The sequence below is a fragment of the Semicossyphus pulcher genome, unplaced genomic scaffold, assembly GCF_022749685.1.
Source record: "Semicossyphus pulcher isolate SPU_LCO1_2020_fin unplaced genomic scaffold, fSemPul1.0.p SCAF_11, whole genome shotgun sequence".
NCBI lineage: Eukaryota > Metazoa > Chordata > Actinopteri > Labriformes > Labridae > Semicossyphus > Semicossyphus pulcher.
Genome location: NW_027211615.1, coordinates 10,746,834 through 10,761,922, shown reverse-complemented (window position 1 = coordinate 10,761,922; position 15,089 = coordinate 10,746,834). Strand labels below are relative to the sequence as shown.

Genomic DNA, 15,089 nt, shown 5'->3' with positions numbered 1-15,089 from the left:
TGCCCAGTTCAGCCACTGGTCTTTCACCCTTCCAATGCTCCCGGGGGTACCAACCACCGCTCTTTCCAGAACAGGAACGTGAAGCCAGCGTTCCCTCAGTTCAGGCATACGTCCGACGGTGTCGGCGCACTTGGATGCAGGCCCGCTCCACACTCCTGCGCTCTTCCGACCGTTACCAACGATCGGCCAATCGTCATCGCAATCCTGCACCCCGGTACTCCCCAGGACAACGCGTCTGGCTGTCAACACGGGATCTTCCCCTCAGAGTGGACTCCAAGAAGTTGGCTCCCCCGTTTTGTGGGCCCGTTCCCAATCTCTAAGATAATCAATCCTGTGGCTGTCCGTCTTCGCCTTCCATCGTCCATGAGGATTAACCCAACATTCCATGTTTCCAAGGTCAAACCTGTCAATGAGAGTCCACTTCTGCCCCCCTCCAAACCCCCACCACCCCCCCGGCTTATTGATGGGGCACCTGCGTACACTGTCCGTCGTCTCCTCAAATCCAGGCGACGTGGTAGGGGAGTGCAGTATCTGGTTGACTGGGAGGGTTACGGCCCAGAAGAACGCTCGTGGGTCCCCACTCGCAGCATCCTGGACCCAGCTCTCATCACAGACTTTCACCTGGCTCATCCTGATCAACCGGGTGGGACGGCAGGAGCCGTCCCTAGAGGGGGGGGTTCTGTAACATAGTTACACTAACTCTTAGTTTGTTTTTTTCTTATTTGGTTCATGTCTTATCACTAACTCTCCTGTCATTTCAGATCCTGCCTTTCTTCCCTGCCATGCAATCATCTCATTTCCCTCACCTGGTTTTCCCCGCCCATTTTCTCACCTGCAGTCCATTTGGTCATTAGTCCCTCAGTATATATTCTAGTCATTTTCACTTGATCCCTGCCAGATTGTCTTGTGTGTATTTTTGCCAAGCTTTCCAGTATTTTCTATTCTGCCTTCTAGTGCTGACCCTGTTTTTGCCTTATTGGACTTCGGATACCTGCCTGCCCCTTGTCGGATTTGTTTGCCTGATTGACTGATCTCCCGGTTTTGACTCTGCCTGTTTTTTGGACTGAATAAACGGATCTTCCCTTTCTACCTGCCTGCCTGATTGTCGTGCTTTTGGGTTCTCCTTCTCCAGCACCAGTGAGCGTGACAGTTTTGTTTACTTCTCTTCTCTCTGTTATAACAAGGAGAGAAGCTTTGTTTAAGAAAAGGCTAAAGAAAGGTCGGGTCTAAGTAGAAAGGCTTAGGTCAGATGGCACAGATTTCTTTTTCACTTCTAAAAGCTCGAAACAAACCAAAAGAGTAAGAGAATAGGGCAGAGATGCAGTGTCCAGTTAGTATACGAGTGTGTCTCTAAAATCTGATCCTTTTCTGAAGTAGCAGCTCAAAAGCCAGAGCGTCAGCTTTCGCTAACGCTCGCACAAAACTAATGTTAACTCATTAAACTATGTTAGCATCATGTGCCAATTTGATGGTGTGTACCAATATAAAGGTCTGGACCAGGCGACTGAACTTTAATGATGTACTGAGGTGATAGAACTTTTCGGCCACAGCGGGCCATTTACATTTAATATTTGGTGACCATACTGTAACTGTCTGTGGTCCGGGGTCATCGGTCGGTGAAATCAGTTAATTAAAAGAATAACTTTAAATACATTAAGGGTGCTTTCACACCTGACAGCTTTGGTCTGGACTTTTGGACTTTACTCTAAAAGTCTGTTTTGTTTGGACGGGTAAGAACATGCATTCACACTCTGGTGCGGCCCAAACCACCGGACCATGGTCTGCTATAAAAAGGGGACTCGGGTCGTTTCCAAACAAACCACGGTCAGGTTTGATTCAGCGGAGAACATAAACGGACTTAAAGTAGGAACTTATATAGGAAGCAAACCAAGACACTGTGCATTGTGGGTTGTTAACAGGTGCTGACACTTGCAGAGACAGCCACACAGCCAGGCAGCAGGATGAGTAGAGGACAGATGTGGGGGTGCGACAAGGACATAGAAATATGGGCTGACCAAACAATTTCACAAAAGCTTGTGGAAACGCACAAAAACACGGAGGTGTTCAAAGTGTTCAGTGAAAAACTAAAGGAGAATGGAATTGATCAAACTCGAGGCAAAAAGCAACCTTGTAACAATATGGTCTCTGATTGGGATCAAACACACAGACTTTAGATGTGAAAGCACCCTTAAAGACTCTGTAGTCCAAAGTGAGGCAATGATTCTCCGTAGGTTCATTACTACAAGTTACGGCTTTAAGTTACCAGCTCATTTATGAATGAGACATTATTTTATTGAACTCTAATAAACTTTTTATGGCCCTTTCAAATAATGAGGTCGAATATCAATTGTTCCTGACATGTACCCTTTATGTACAGTATGGTGGATTTTATACATCCTGTTTTTACTGTTACAGTTGAGCCTAATCCATTCCAGTCATTATTCTCAATATAATCCTCACTAAAGACAAACATCAGAGGAACCTCAATGTTGACCTTTATGTGATTTAAAGCTGTGGACTTCAAAGCTAGAGTAGTACACTACATGGGTTAGAAAAATGGGACTATCGTCAGAAATATTATTATGAAACAGTGGAAAACATTATATGAAGAACAGGAAGGACAAAGCGATGCTGACAGGTTGGGTTAGGGAAGAAATGTGTCCCTTGCCTTCTTGCCGGGTCTCACCTCATTGTAGTACGGGCAGTTGGTGGACTCCTTCATAGACGTGTACTTCTTGTCGTCTCCGATCTCCACACACACCACAGGGTCCATGTTGAGGCCGATCAGCTGCCGCGCCTCGATCACTGTGATGCTGATCTGATTGGACACACATCAGAAACCCCGAAAGCTATAACAAGCTTTCTTCCAACATTTGTTTAACCAGCAGCTGCGCTATAAATCATGAAACTCAACAGTAATTACCCTGAGGACAGTTCAAAGGCAGAAAAAACGCAAATCGATGTTTCACAAACTAATGATACTGATTCCAGGCAGGGGGGGATTTGGCCAGACATTTTGTAAGCCTGTGATTTTACTCTGACTTCTCACTAAACTCAAGTATTGTAGCATTTGATGCAGAGATTAGATCCAAGCTAAAGGTTTCTACATCCAAGAAACGTCCCTGTGGTTTAATTAGCTGTTGGATAATGAAGAGGAACAAAGGGAAACAAAAAAAGAGAAACAGAGGATGAGTCTGCAGTCTGCTATTACACCACGATTTCAGTACTGTGCATAAAGCTAGTCTTCTTTTAAATAAAATGGGTCATAAAAAGAAACCATGGGAGCACTGGAGCACAGTCCCAATGTTTGTCCTGATATTTTCTTTTAAGTGTGAGACATTTAAGAAACTACACTTATTTGCTTTCTTGCCGAGAGTTACACGACAATATGGCCCACTGATGAAAGCCTTTGTATTTGCAGTATTACAGACTGGGTGTCCGGCGCGAATTTCACAGAAAAAAATCCCAAGCGGCGCCCAGTTAGTGACGTGTTTTCCATCACCCAGCAGTGGTTGGTCTGCCAGAGAGGGTGGGCGGAGCTAGGCAGCTGCTTTTCCGGTCTCTGCAAGTGTTGCGAGTAAACAGTAATCTACTATGGCTGAACAAACAAAGAAAAGATCGATGACTACAGATACAACTTCAACAATAAGTGAAAATCCAAAGAAAAAGAAACAAATTCGACGCTCAGATGAAGGCAAACAACCATAACAAAGGGAGCCAACCGTGCACTGCTGCAATTGCAATTGCCATTCATCACCATGAGGTGCTGCTGAATAGAACTGAACTGAAATCCTTGATCTTCACTTTAACTATGGCAGTGTGATTAGCTTAGCTTAGCATTTACTGTGGAAGCAGAGGGAAGTATCGAGCCTGGCGACTCCTCCTACCAGCACTTCTAAAATGTGTTTACTAACATGTTCTATATCTTGTTTCTTTCATAACAAAAGAAGATGTTAAAACAACAACTTGTTAATCCAGGGAGACATGTCTCCGATCTTCATATCTGTTCGGTTGAAAAGGCAAGTGATAACTTGTTACTGAGTGAGCTTGAAAGGAACTTTAGACAGGCCTCTTCTAGCTTCTCCTCGGCTTTCATCTGTATGCTAACCTGAGCTAAGCTAAGCATCTCCTGGCTCCAGTTGTGTACTTGTCTCACAAACACTAAAGTTAAATCAGTACCCTCTCATTTAACTCTGTGAATGCAGATTTCCCCACATGTGAAAACTACCCCTTCAAAGTGTACCTCTTTCTGCCACAACATGACACAATGTGCAAACGTTAACATCAAAGCCACATCTCCTTCGACCATCCCTCCAGTTATATGTCAAAATCACACAAATATCATCCATCAATACACCCAGCCACACACGTACCTGATAATCCACTGGTCGTCCAGAGCTTGGCTCCATCTTGATATCTGGTTTTGACCTGAAAAATTCAACACAAATTTCCGACTGAATCAGCATCTCCATCATCAAACAGCATCAGCGGGGTAAGATGTTCAATACTGACAGGGGCTATCAAGGCTATGTGCGTTATGAGGTTGTGCATATGTGAGTGAATTCCTCTACCAGTGTTAACAGTAGTAGGGGAGTGCATGCAAGTATCAATTCTGAACAAGTATGAGACCTCTTATTTGAGACGTTCGTGGTGACGGCAGTGACAGAGGCCAGGGAGATGGTGTCGGGGTCCAGCGTTCCAGCAAGGCGTATCGCCTTTTTGTCCAGGTCCTCCATGTCGAGGACCGCCGGCTCATCTGGAAGATTTAAATCAATCAACAATGGAAACACTTGGTGGATAATCTATAGGTTTAGGGTCCTGAGGGTCCACTAACTTTAGGCCTTTATCTTTGATGGACTTGGACTCGCTTGTGTTTCATGTATATGATCACTAACAACTTGGAAAGTGCTTTAACATTCTTTCCCTCTAGCTGATTTGAAAGATTTAAAAGTTAATTGAGTTTTTTTACCTGCTCTCCTGTGATCGTCTTTAGAGCTCTTGATCTTGCCGAGCTTCATGGCTGAGAAAACTCCCTTCCCTGCTCTGGTGGAGGAGAGGCAGACGGCAGATGGGAGGGGAAAAGAGAGGCAACTTGTGTCAAGAAAGTGAACTTGAGTTTGATATTCTGCTGATGCATTCCCAAATCACCAAGTTTCATAAATATCTTATTAAGTTTACTTTCCATCAGGAGACACAGACGCAGAAGAGAAATTGATTAACATGAGGTGCACTCGGCTTCATCAGGGACCACGCTGCCTTTGCATGGACAAAATCAGAATGCAACCCAACACTGTAGCGTCCTTATATCTTGGACATCTTTGTTACTCGGCTAGACATTTAATTCCAGTGGATTTACCCCCCTTCCCCAATCGCCATCGCCACCGACAATCCTCCAGACCCTCAATCACAAAACAAGAGTATCCGGTGTCTCCGCATTGATATTAACTGGATCACATATCACAGCAACAACAAAGAGCTTGTGATGCCATCAGCGGAACGACAAATGAGGGGCCTTAATAATTAAAAATGAGCGAGACCGTCCAATTGGCTGAGGATATGGATACATGTCAGGAAATTAATGAATAGGGAGGTTTTCCTTTTGTGTCCTGGAGCGTTCAGAGTCGAGTGTATCAGAGTTCAATTTCCGCTTTGATCTTTTCCTCCATGTTACTCTAGAGGAGACCTTCAACCTCAGTCAGCAATGGAAATGTAACGTCTCATTAGATGGGTGCTCGGAACGATTTACAAGTAAAATTACATAGACGAAAAATGTTGGGAAAGGCTGAAGGATCGCTCGTCAAAATGAAGGTAAAAAACTTTTCCAGTCAAATCAAATCGAGGTCATTCCCAGTCAGGGATACACTGCTCTGATTAGCAGCCTGTGTCATGCCAATAAAGCACAGTTTGACCAGTATATTTCCTGCTGATGGGAAAGTTCTCTCAATTATCAGGGCATGAACTAATCTGAAGAGCACAATGAATGTAAAATCTGTCAAAGCAGTCCAATTAAGCAGTCGATCCAAAGTAAATTGACAAGTAGATTAAAGACAATCTTGGAGTCCAAGTGTCTGACACCTTATAGGCAAGACAATAAATCACAAAGTGATTTACTGATAATGAAGAACCAGTCCACCACCTTGTCTCATTCAATTTATGATTCAACAGTGAGCTGCCAACAAAGAAAAGACACACACACACACAATGTTTCATACATACCACATGAAAGACTCCACTGATCCGACTCCACAGAGAGGTCAGATCACCATAAATCCACACCAGCAAAAAAAACTCCCTCCCTTTTCAACTATATTTCCATTTTCTTCACCTGCCAGGTGCAGATAGTCCAGACCGGCCAGGCAGATAACATGAGGATGGATGAGTGGATGATGCATGAGAGAGGAAGAGAGGGAGGGAGGGAGGGAGAAGGAGGTGGAGATACAAGGCTGGAGATAGAGAAAAGGAGGAGGTAGAGGAGAAGGGTGGGGTGGGTTGGGCTCAACAGCTCACACAGCCAAAGAAGGCTGGAGCGGAAGGTCGTCCAGAGAGCCTCCAGAGCTTAAAAGAAACTGACATGGACTTCATGTAATGTTGTAGATGAAGAGAAGACGCTGAAGTTGGTTGGTGGCCCCATTAAAAATGTTTGGGAATATGTAAATGCAAGTGTGTTATCTCCTCCGAGCGCCTCAGGGAGACTTAAACAGCTCATATATTAAAACAGCTGTGAGAAAGACGCCTTTAATAACAGAGAGGAAATGATGTCTTATCCTGCTGCAGCCAAACTTTCATATTCTACTTTCTGCTTTACCTTCTTTGTAGGATGACTTCAACTTTAACATTACATGAAGCAGCAGCAGGTAAAGATAGTGATCTGCTGCAGCTTTCAGCAGAGAGGAGTGAATCTTCAACACAAGGAGAGCCATTTCCAACCAAGAAAGAGAGTCAATTGAAATTCTCTATTCTTTTTGAGCCACCCCCACATTTTACTCACCTGTCTTTTCCTTTCTTTTCCCTTCCTTTGCTGTGCCAAGTTTAAGAACAAACACAAGGACAAACATCAGAGACAGATGCTCGCAGCAGAGCCAGGAGGCCACGTCGGAATTTAAACGAGATGAACCTTTAAAGTTTCCTTCAACGAGCCATCCCTGTATGCTGTTTTAATGACGAAATGTAACCTTCAAGGATGTCAATGGGAAAGCGAAGAAAGTTCAGAAATGAGGCTTCCAATTAGAGTGACGGAGAAATATGCAAATTCAAACTTTACTTTAGAAGTTTGAAAGAAAAGCGAGAGCTGAAAAGGAAGTACAGAGAGAAGGCGGTGAAGGTGAGGAGTTATACCTATGATTTTCTCGTTCCTTCTTTTCCTTTGATCTGAAATAAAGACCAGAAATAAAACGGTGACATAACAGAACTAAGCGCCAAGCATCAACACAACACACAAACAACCTTGAATGGGACCTGAAGCTCATTCAAGCTTTTACTGTCGATGAAGAGATAAATTACTAAATGCAAAGCCAGCTATTGAATGTTTTAAAAGCACAGGGAATGTATGCACGTGTGTGCTTGAAGCTGAACGTTATCTGTAGGTCTACAGTATGTCTAGGGGTGATTGTGTTCAGATCAATAATACATGAAAGCATGAATAAATGGCCTCATTACACGTGTAAATTGCAGCAAAGATGAATGATCTCACTGGAGGAGAATTATTCCCAAGGTTGTTCTCCAGTACCTGGCAGCTTCATTTCCATTTCCCCCGTAAAGCAGGGGTTTCAAACTGTGCATTAAACAGGTTCCTCACTGTTATGAATTCAGCTTTAATGTGCATGTCAAGCAGGGGGTAAGGAGCAGAGGGGGTGTGACTCAAGAGGTACAAGCAGATGGTCAAAAGTGAACACGTCTGTATGTGTTAAACAGGGGTTGATAAGAGGTTACCGTTATGTAACTGTCAGTTGGTTTAAGTTGGATTTCTGGTGCTAGTAGCTACTTTTTAGCTGACATGAGCTCTTTTTAAACAGATAGAGATACTGTTCTGCTGGCAAAAGGAAGACCCATCATTATGCTGGCTTTGCTTTTTTTGACTGAACAAAACGGCTGACGTAATGCTGAGTGTGATTTTAGTCAGAATTCTGTTTTTCAGGATGTCCCATCCTGCCCGCTCCGCCATTTTCATGGACGTTAATTTGGCTCTGTTACTACCTCCACTGCCAGCTAAAAGGTGGCTGTTCTTACTTTTGAGGGCCTGTGTCCACTAACGGCTTTAACTCAAGGAAAGTAACAAAGAAAACATTAAAACAATGGAAAGGAATCGTGTACTCTGCACCTGGAAATTGTATCCTCGAAAAAACAAAAGGATTAGCTTCTCCTCTGCCATTGTTGTTGACAAAGTTGATATCAGAAGTCCCGCCCCTTCTTGATTTTGATTGGTCGGTGAGGGAGGAGTGCGGCGGTGTTTCAAAAGTTGAACAATTTTCCACTGAGAGCGCTGTGAGCGCATCGACAAAAAACTGCTGACGCCTAGGGTGTTTTTGCGCTTAGGACACTGAACGCTAAAAACTGTATCGGTTTAGTTTAGAAAATAGGCGCTGCCAGCACACAAAACACCGCGAGTGGACACAGGACGTTATACAGAGGACGAGACGGAAAATGTTTTGCCACAGTCCTCTCTTGAACACGCTGCGTGAAATTGGTTTAATTTCACATTTTGACATGTTTGTGATGAAGCACATATTGACGTTATTAAGTAACACAAGTTATCTATTAATCTAAAGCCCTTGTTGGAGAATTATGTGTTAGTAAGTAACCCCATATGTTAAAGCTATCAAGTGATTCTTTGTGCCATAACATATTGAACTAAAGCTATTTTCTAAAATCAGTTAAGTATTACTAATCTAGCCATTATACTAGCATTATGTATTGCTAACGCTGCATTTAGACCATGTCAGCAGAGTTAAAAACTATTCAGTTATTCTGACAGACGGAGTATTCACTTATTGACTCATTATTCCAAAACATAACCCCACTGTTAGCTTGGTTATCGCATCATTTCAGTAGCTGGAATTATCTATTTTGGTGTAACATGTTTACAGGTAAAACAAGAATTACTTGTTCAAGATAATCAGAATCGATTTTGTCAGCATAAATATTTGAAGTTCTTGTGATAGCAGCTTTGCCAGCGATTTGTTGACACTTCCATACATCTTTTCACCTGGGAGACATCGTCATTGTCAGAAAGTTAGAAGAAACACAACCCGGAGTTCGACTTCCAAGTTGATTGTAACTACGAACTTAAATATATGTTGTGAACTGACAATACACCATTCTAGGTGAGCTTTGTCTGTTTTGTTTGCTGTATTATTCATGTGATGTGCTTCCTATGGGAAATTCTAGTTGCTCTTCCACTACTGATTGTTTCTTTCCATGAGGGACGATGTGAAATATTTGACAGTTAGTCTATAAATGTATAAATCCAGCTGTCTTGTTATGCTACTGTTGCCTTTTAACAACCGCTTTGGTTTCACTTATGTTCATGGTGTCTCACGTTTTTCTGATTTGTAACCGCTGCACTGTTTTCATTATCTCAAAATTGCTTCCAGAAAAACACAAACTATTCCTTGTGTTTTCTTTGTTATCCACTTCCTCCTATGTTTAGTCCATCTGCATGCATTTTCAGAAGTTTGCTGAACTTCCTAAACCACTGTGCAGAACTCTCCTGCAGATGAAAATAAATATCTAAAGGAAGGATAAAAACAACCTCCCTGAGATTAATAATTCATTGACATATATTGTACGTTCTGCTCTGGATGCTCTGCTGAATGGAGCTCAAAGAGATACCCTACACACATCTCAGATACATAGACTGGATGCACATGTTATGGAGCTTTCAGGATCCGCTGGACCGGAGCCAGACAGGGATCAGCTCCACCTGATAACACAGGTGGGGAATTAAACTCCCCCTAAACCAGAACTCTATGTCCTGAGGCCTTATTGAACACTCTGCAGTGCTCTCTTCTGTAGCAGATTTCTTCCTCTGCTGCTCAGGGCATCGTGTTGCATTTTTCCAGCCGGATGAAATGGAACATCTATATCACTTATCCCTGTGGTATTGACATCTCTCTTTTTTCGACTGCTTTTGTCTGGCTGCTTCATTTGCCTACAGGAGAGTTAATTGATATTCTTCGCCTGTGATCTTGCGAGTGTTTGCGCATAATTTTTACCCTCATTAGTGTGACAGAGTTAGACGCTTATGCAAGTTTAATGCCAAAATAAAAGGAGTGCTTCCAGCCTTCTTGACCTACATAGAGCAAACAAAACATTTTCTTTAGGCCACGTGTTTGTTTTTTAAGACTTTGTGTGTGTGAGAATAAACACTTCTAATATATTTTTACAGTGTGTTTGAGCAGGAAGCAAAGAGGAAAGAGGGAAGTGAGGAGTTTGAATGTACGTTACACAACAACTGTTTTTCCTTTCTGGAAGAACACCCATTACTTTTGAATTTTTTATTCACTCCAAATAGCACTCTTGCATTTTTTACTCTGTTATTGCATCAACTAGGCTGGAAAAAAACATCCCTGGACAAAATACTTTTATTCTCACTGCTTCAAAGGTTATACAGGAAAAGAGTTTGCTTTTTTTCAATGTTTGTCGAATGTCTACGGGGTTTTTCCCCCCACTTATTTGTAAGGGAAAAGTCAAAAGAAACATATATACTTGCAAATACAGTGTTGGATGTAGCGTGCACATGTAGCCTAAGCTTATATCAAACACCAGCCTCTTCCAAAGCGTTTCCTTTTATGTCATCTGATAAATATTCATCACTAATGAGAGGAACAGCTCCTGTTAAACCTGGTACACACTCCTATCTGGGACAAACACTCAGGTGATGCAGAAACTGGAATTTACCCCAAGAGGCATGTCTTCATGTCGTCATCGTCTGATCCCACATCGGGGCTTGGAACAGAGGAACAACAGAGGGATGCTCACACACTCAGTGATCAAATATACACACCGTACTATCACACAAGCTGAGATAAGAACCACGGCAAACCACAGCAAAACACAAAGGCAGAGCCGACAAACACGGGAGCAGTCCCCAGAGAGAGCACAGCAACACGAGGAGGAACACGGGAATGTCAGAATCCAAAAGGAAACTGCTTCAATCGGCGTCTGTCGCAGCTGAAGGGAAAAGCACAGTATATCCTTCAGATAATCCGACACCCAGCTTGAAGGATTGGAAATGAAAAATCAAAACATTGATAAGCTTTTTCTTTGTAAGCAACTTTTCAATGACGTCTTAAACAGGCTGGACTCTGTAAAGCATTATCTGTGAATGCAGTGTGTCAGCAATGTGCCGGCTCACCGATCTGAAAATGCATCATTCGCTGACACATGCTTACTCTCCTGAATCTGAGAGCTAACAGTCTGCAGAAGTGAACAATGTATTTTACAACGTGAGTCAGGAGACTACCTCTGGTTTTTACACAGAGGTAACAATTACGGTTATAGTTAGAAATACAATCTTCAACTTCCCAGCTAAAACAAAATGAAAGGCCCCCATCAGCCCAGGCTTTAAATGACTCTCACTAGACTTCCGGGCAGGTTAGAGCTGATTGTCTAATCATAGCTTAGCAGACATCACTAGACACAGAAGGCCTATAAAGATGAGATTCATCCACATATTAAGGCTGGAACTAGACCTGTTAAAGAGTTTGGAAAGCGGTGTCCTTTTTTCCCACCTGAAAACAAAGACACAGGAGCAAAAATATAAGGAGCAGAGCTGGAAACATTAGCATGTCCGGCTAACAAGCTTACTACCTGCATTAGTAATGGGGCTCTACTTCAAGGGCTAATGATCATTCACTGACTACAGTCGTTTTTGGGTTTACAGGTTTAAAAAATAGTTAAGGTGACATAAACGGTGTTCTTCTTGAAGCTGTTCCTTGATGCTATCAGACTTTAATTAAAGTTAGCAGCTCTGTCCTGCTTTTTATTGAATTGGGGGAGGTTTACACTCTGGCAGCCACAGTCGATGTTACCCTCAACAGCATTAAAGCTGGGTCAGGCTGACATCTTTCGCTGAAAACAGCAAGATTAAGCTAGATTTTGAAATTATCCGGCCGTAAAAACTTCAGTCCATCCCTGCTGGCCTCCCTCTAAAGCCATCCTCTGCAAACACCTAAATGCACACTGCTGAGGGATCATTTTCCTGTCTTTATTCAAGAGCTTGGTCTTTTGATTTGAGCGCATGACTTATTGATTTTGCTGTAGATTTTGTATCGCTTTCCTTCTTAACCTTGCCCTCGCACTTAAACAGATGCTTGCTGAAGCTGGATGCTTGCGCATAGATATTGTCCAGCTTCAAGCAGCTGTTCTTCACACACAGGCTGCTTCTGTTGGTGATGCATCTGCTGCCAGATATTTTGGTGCTACAATCCCCCGCAAATAGAATGTGATGCAGCGGACAAAAAAAAGATCCCTGCCTCACTACAGGTCCATTCGCTTTACTGTTAGGGCATCCCGCATGGGCAATTTAATACATCGATCAGCCATAACATTATGACCACCTGCATTATATTGTGTAGGTCCCCCCTTTTGATGCCAAAACAGCTCTGACTTGTCGTGGCATGGACTCCACTAGACCTCTGAAGGTGTGCTGAGGTATCTGGCACCAAGACGTTAGCAGCAGAACCTTTGAGTCCTCTAAATTGTGAGGTGGGGCCTCCATGGATCGGACTTTTCCAGCACATTTCACAGACGCTCAATTAGATTGAGATCTGGGGAATTTGGAGGCCAAGTCAACACCTTGAACTCGTCGTGTTCCTCAAACCATTCCTGAACTATGTTTGCAGAGTGGCAGGGAGCATTATCCTGCTGGAAGAGGCCACTGCCATTAGGGAATACTGTTTCCACGAAGGGGTGTACTTGGTCTGCAACAATGTTTAGGTCGGTGGTACATGTCAAAGTAACTCCTCATGAATGGCAGGACCCAAGGTTTCCCAGCAGAACATTGCACAAAGCATCACACTGCCTCCGCCGGCTTGCCTTCTTCCCATAGTGCATCCTGGGGCCATGTCTTCCCCAGGTAAGCGACACACACGCACTCGGCCATCCACATGATGTAAAAGAAACCGTGATTCATCAGACCAGGCCGCCTTCTTCCATTGCTCACTGGTCCCATTCCGATGCTCACGTGCCCATTGTAGGCGCTTTCGGCGGTGGACAGGGGTCAGCATGTCTAGCCATCACAATTTGGCCCTTGTCAAAGTCGCTCACATCCTTAACGCTTGCCCATTTATCCTGCTTCCATCACGTGAACTTTGAGGACAAAGTGTTCACTTGCCTAACAGATCCCACCCACTGACAGGTGCCATTGTAACAAGATCAATGTTGTACACTTTACCTGTCGTGGTCATAATATTATGGCTGATCAGTGTACATAATAATGCCTCTTAAATAATTTGATACCCGAGCTTTATGTGAAACACGTAAATGAGTCCTTATCCGAAAATATCTCTTCAAGTGTTAAAAGTATAAACCTACTGCTTCAATTAAATTCCATATGATGTTTGGACTTAAGCTCTACACTGTTTCTTTAAGTTTTATATCCTCTCTTGTAGATGATTCATTTAGTTTGAAGACTTTTTTGAAGTTTTTTAGCACATTAATAGGCATATCTACCTGTAGTTATCAAGGGAATATTCAAAGTTATGGTCAAGTTATCACGTCAGCTACAGACAAAAGTCAACTAAAGACTGTTTTTTTTCATTTAAGAAGTTAAAATGGACTTTTAAAAGTTGAATCTACGACTGTTATCATTACAAACTGCACACATGCCTCACAAGAATGGACGGCTTGACAGATACTTAGGGGCTCAGAGGCTAGTAAAGGCACAAAGTCATAAAATCTATCATATAAACATTACATCATGGATGTTTCCACAGGGTGTCTGTGCTGCAGCGAGCAGAACCGCTGAGATCAAGACAATTGAGATAAAAGACCACACGCCACCTGCAACACGGCGCTGTGTAATGATACATCATCATCTTCATGTGACGCCGGAGAAGTCTTTGAAGACGCGGCGAGTTACACTGACAGACAAATGGATCACACACTATGTAAAAAAAACTCTAAATAAATAAATCAAGCCTTGTTTTAGTAAATTATCCTCTCAACAGAAGCTGTGCTCGGGTTGAGCTGTCTCCTGTGAGTGCCGATTTGATGTTATGCAAATGAATCATGCATATTTAAATGTACTGAATAAACACAGTGACTATTTACAGCAGTATGTTTCAAAGGGGCGCGCCTATCAAATTATGAAAAAAGAAAAAACTCCAGTCTTGTAAGCCCCATGCAGCAGTGTGAAAGTTTGATCATTCTCCTATTTGCAACTCCATTTCACCTCATTATTTGTGTTCTTTTATCGAGTATTTGATGTCCGCAGATCAAATGACAATTGGAGCCATGAATCCATTCTCTTCATGCCTGGCTTCTCTGCATGCACTATTCAGCAGATCTGCTTCACTGGCAGTAAAACCACACAGAAGGTGATTTATTTATTAGGAATAACAAAACCCCTGCGAAGCCGGCTCATTGTGGTGCGGCAGATAACACAAAATGCTTCATGGCTGCTGCCATAAATCATCGTGAAGGCCCCCCGGAGATGATGTGGAGGGAGGCAGAGGCTGCAGAAAGGAGAGGTGGTAGCAGTGGGACGGTAAACTTGGGGTGCGCCCAATTGAGGGGATAAGGAGGAACCGAAATGCCTTAACCAGCTACCTACACTCTGTTGCAATCATATTGTGCAGTTATGATGAAATTCGATGCCCACTGAAAACCGTGATGAGCACAAACCCTCCTTGGTAGCAGCATACATGACCTTAAAGCTGCAGGTGATGTAACAGCAACAGACAGCAGTGGGTGGAGCTCTGTGTGACACAGTTCTGCTGTTTGTTTTTCCACTCTGCATTCATACGTAAACCCAGAGCTGTTATGATACTGCATCGGAGTCATCCATTATGGAGGAGAGTGAGTTGGTATGTCTGTTTCAGATATTACATACAACTCCTGTTCTTACATTGACTTAGGTTTAAAGTATC

At 43.0% G+C, this 15,089-nt stretch overlaps 1 protein-coding gene across 1 annotated transcript in view; it reads right to left on the bottom strand.

Moving 5' to 3' along the window:
* The window catches only part of otofa (otoferlin a), a 95,545-nt gene that overhangs the window by 37,833 nt on the left and 42,623 nt on the right, over window positions 1-15,089 (bottom strand). Inside the window, exons 6-9 of the mRNA XM_069657743.1 lie at window positions 4,970-5,043; window positions 4,630-4,756; window positions 4,374-4,428; window positions 2,687-2,818 (exon numbers count right to left, since the gene is read on the bottom strand). Of these exons, the coding sequence (XP_069513844.1) occupies window positions 2,687-2,818; window positions 4,374-4,428; window positions 4,630-4,756; window positions 4,970-5,043 (388 nt within the window). The remainder of the gene's footprint in view (window positions 1-2,686; window positions 2,819-4,373; window positions 4,429-4,629; window positions 4,757-4,969; window positions 5,044-15,089) is intronic.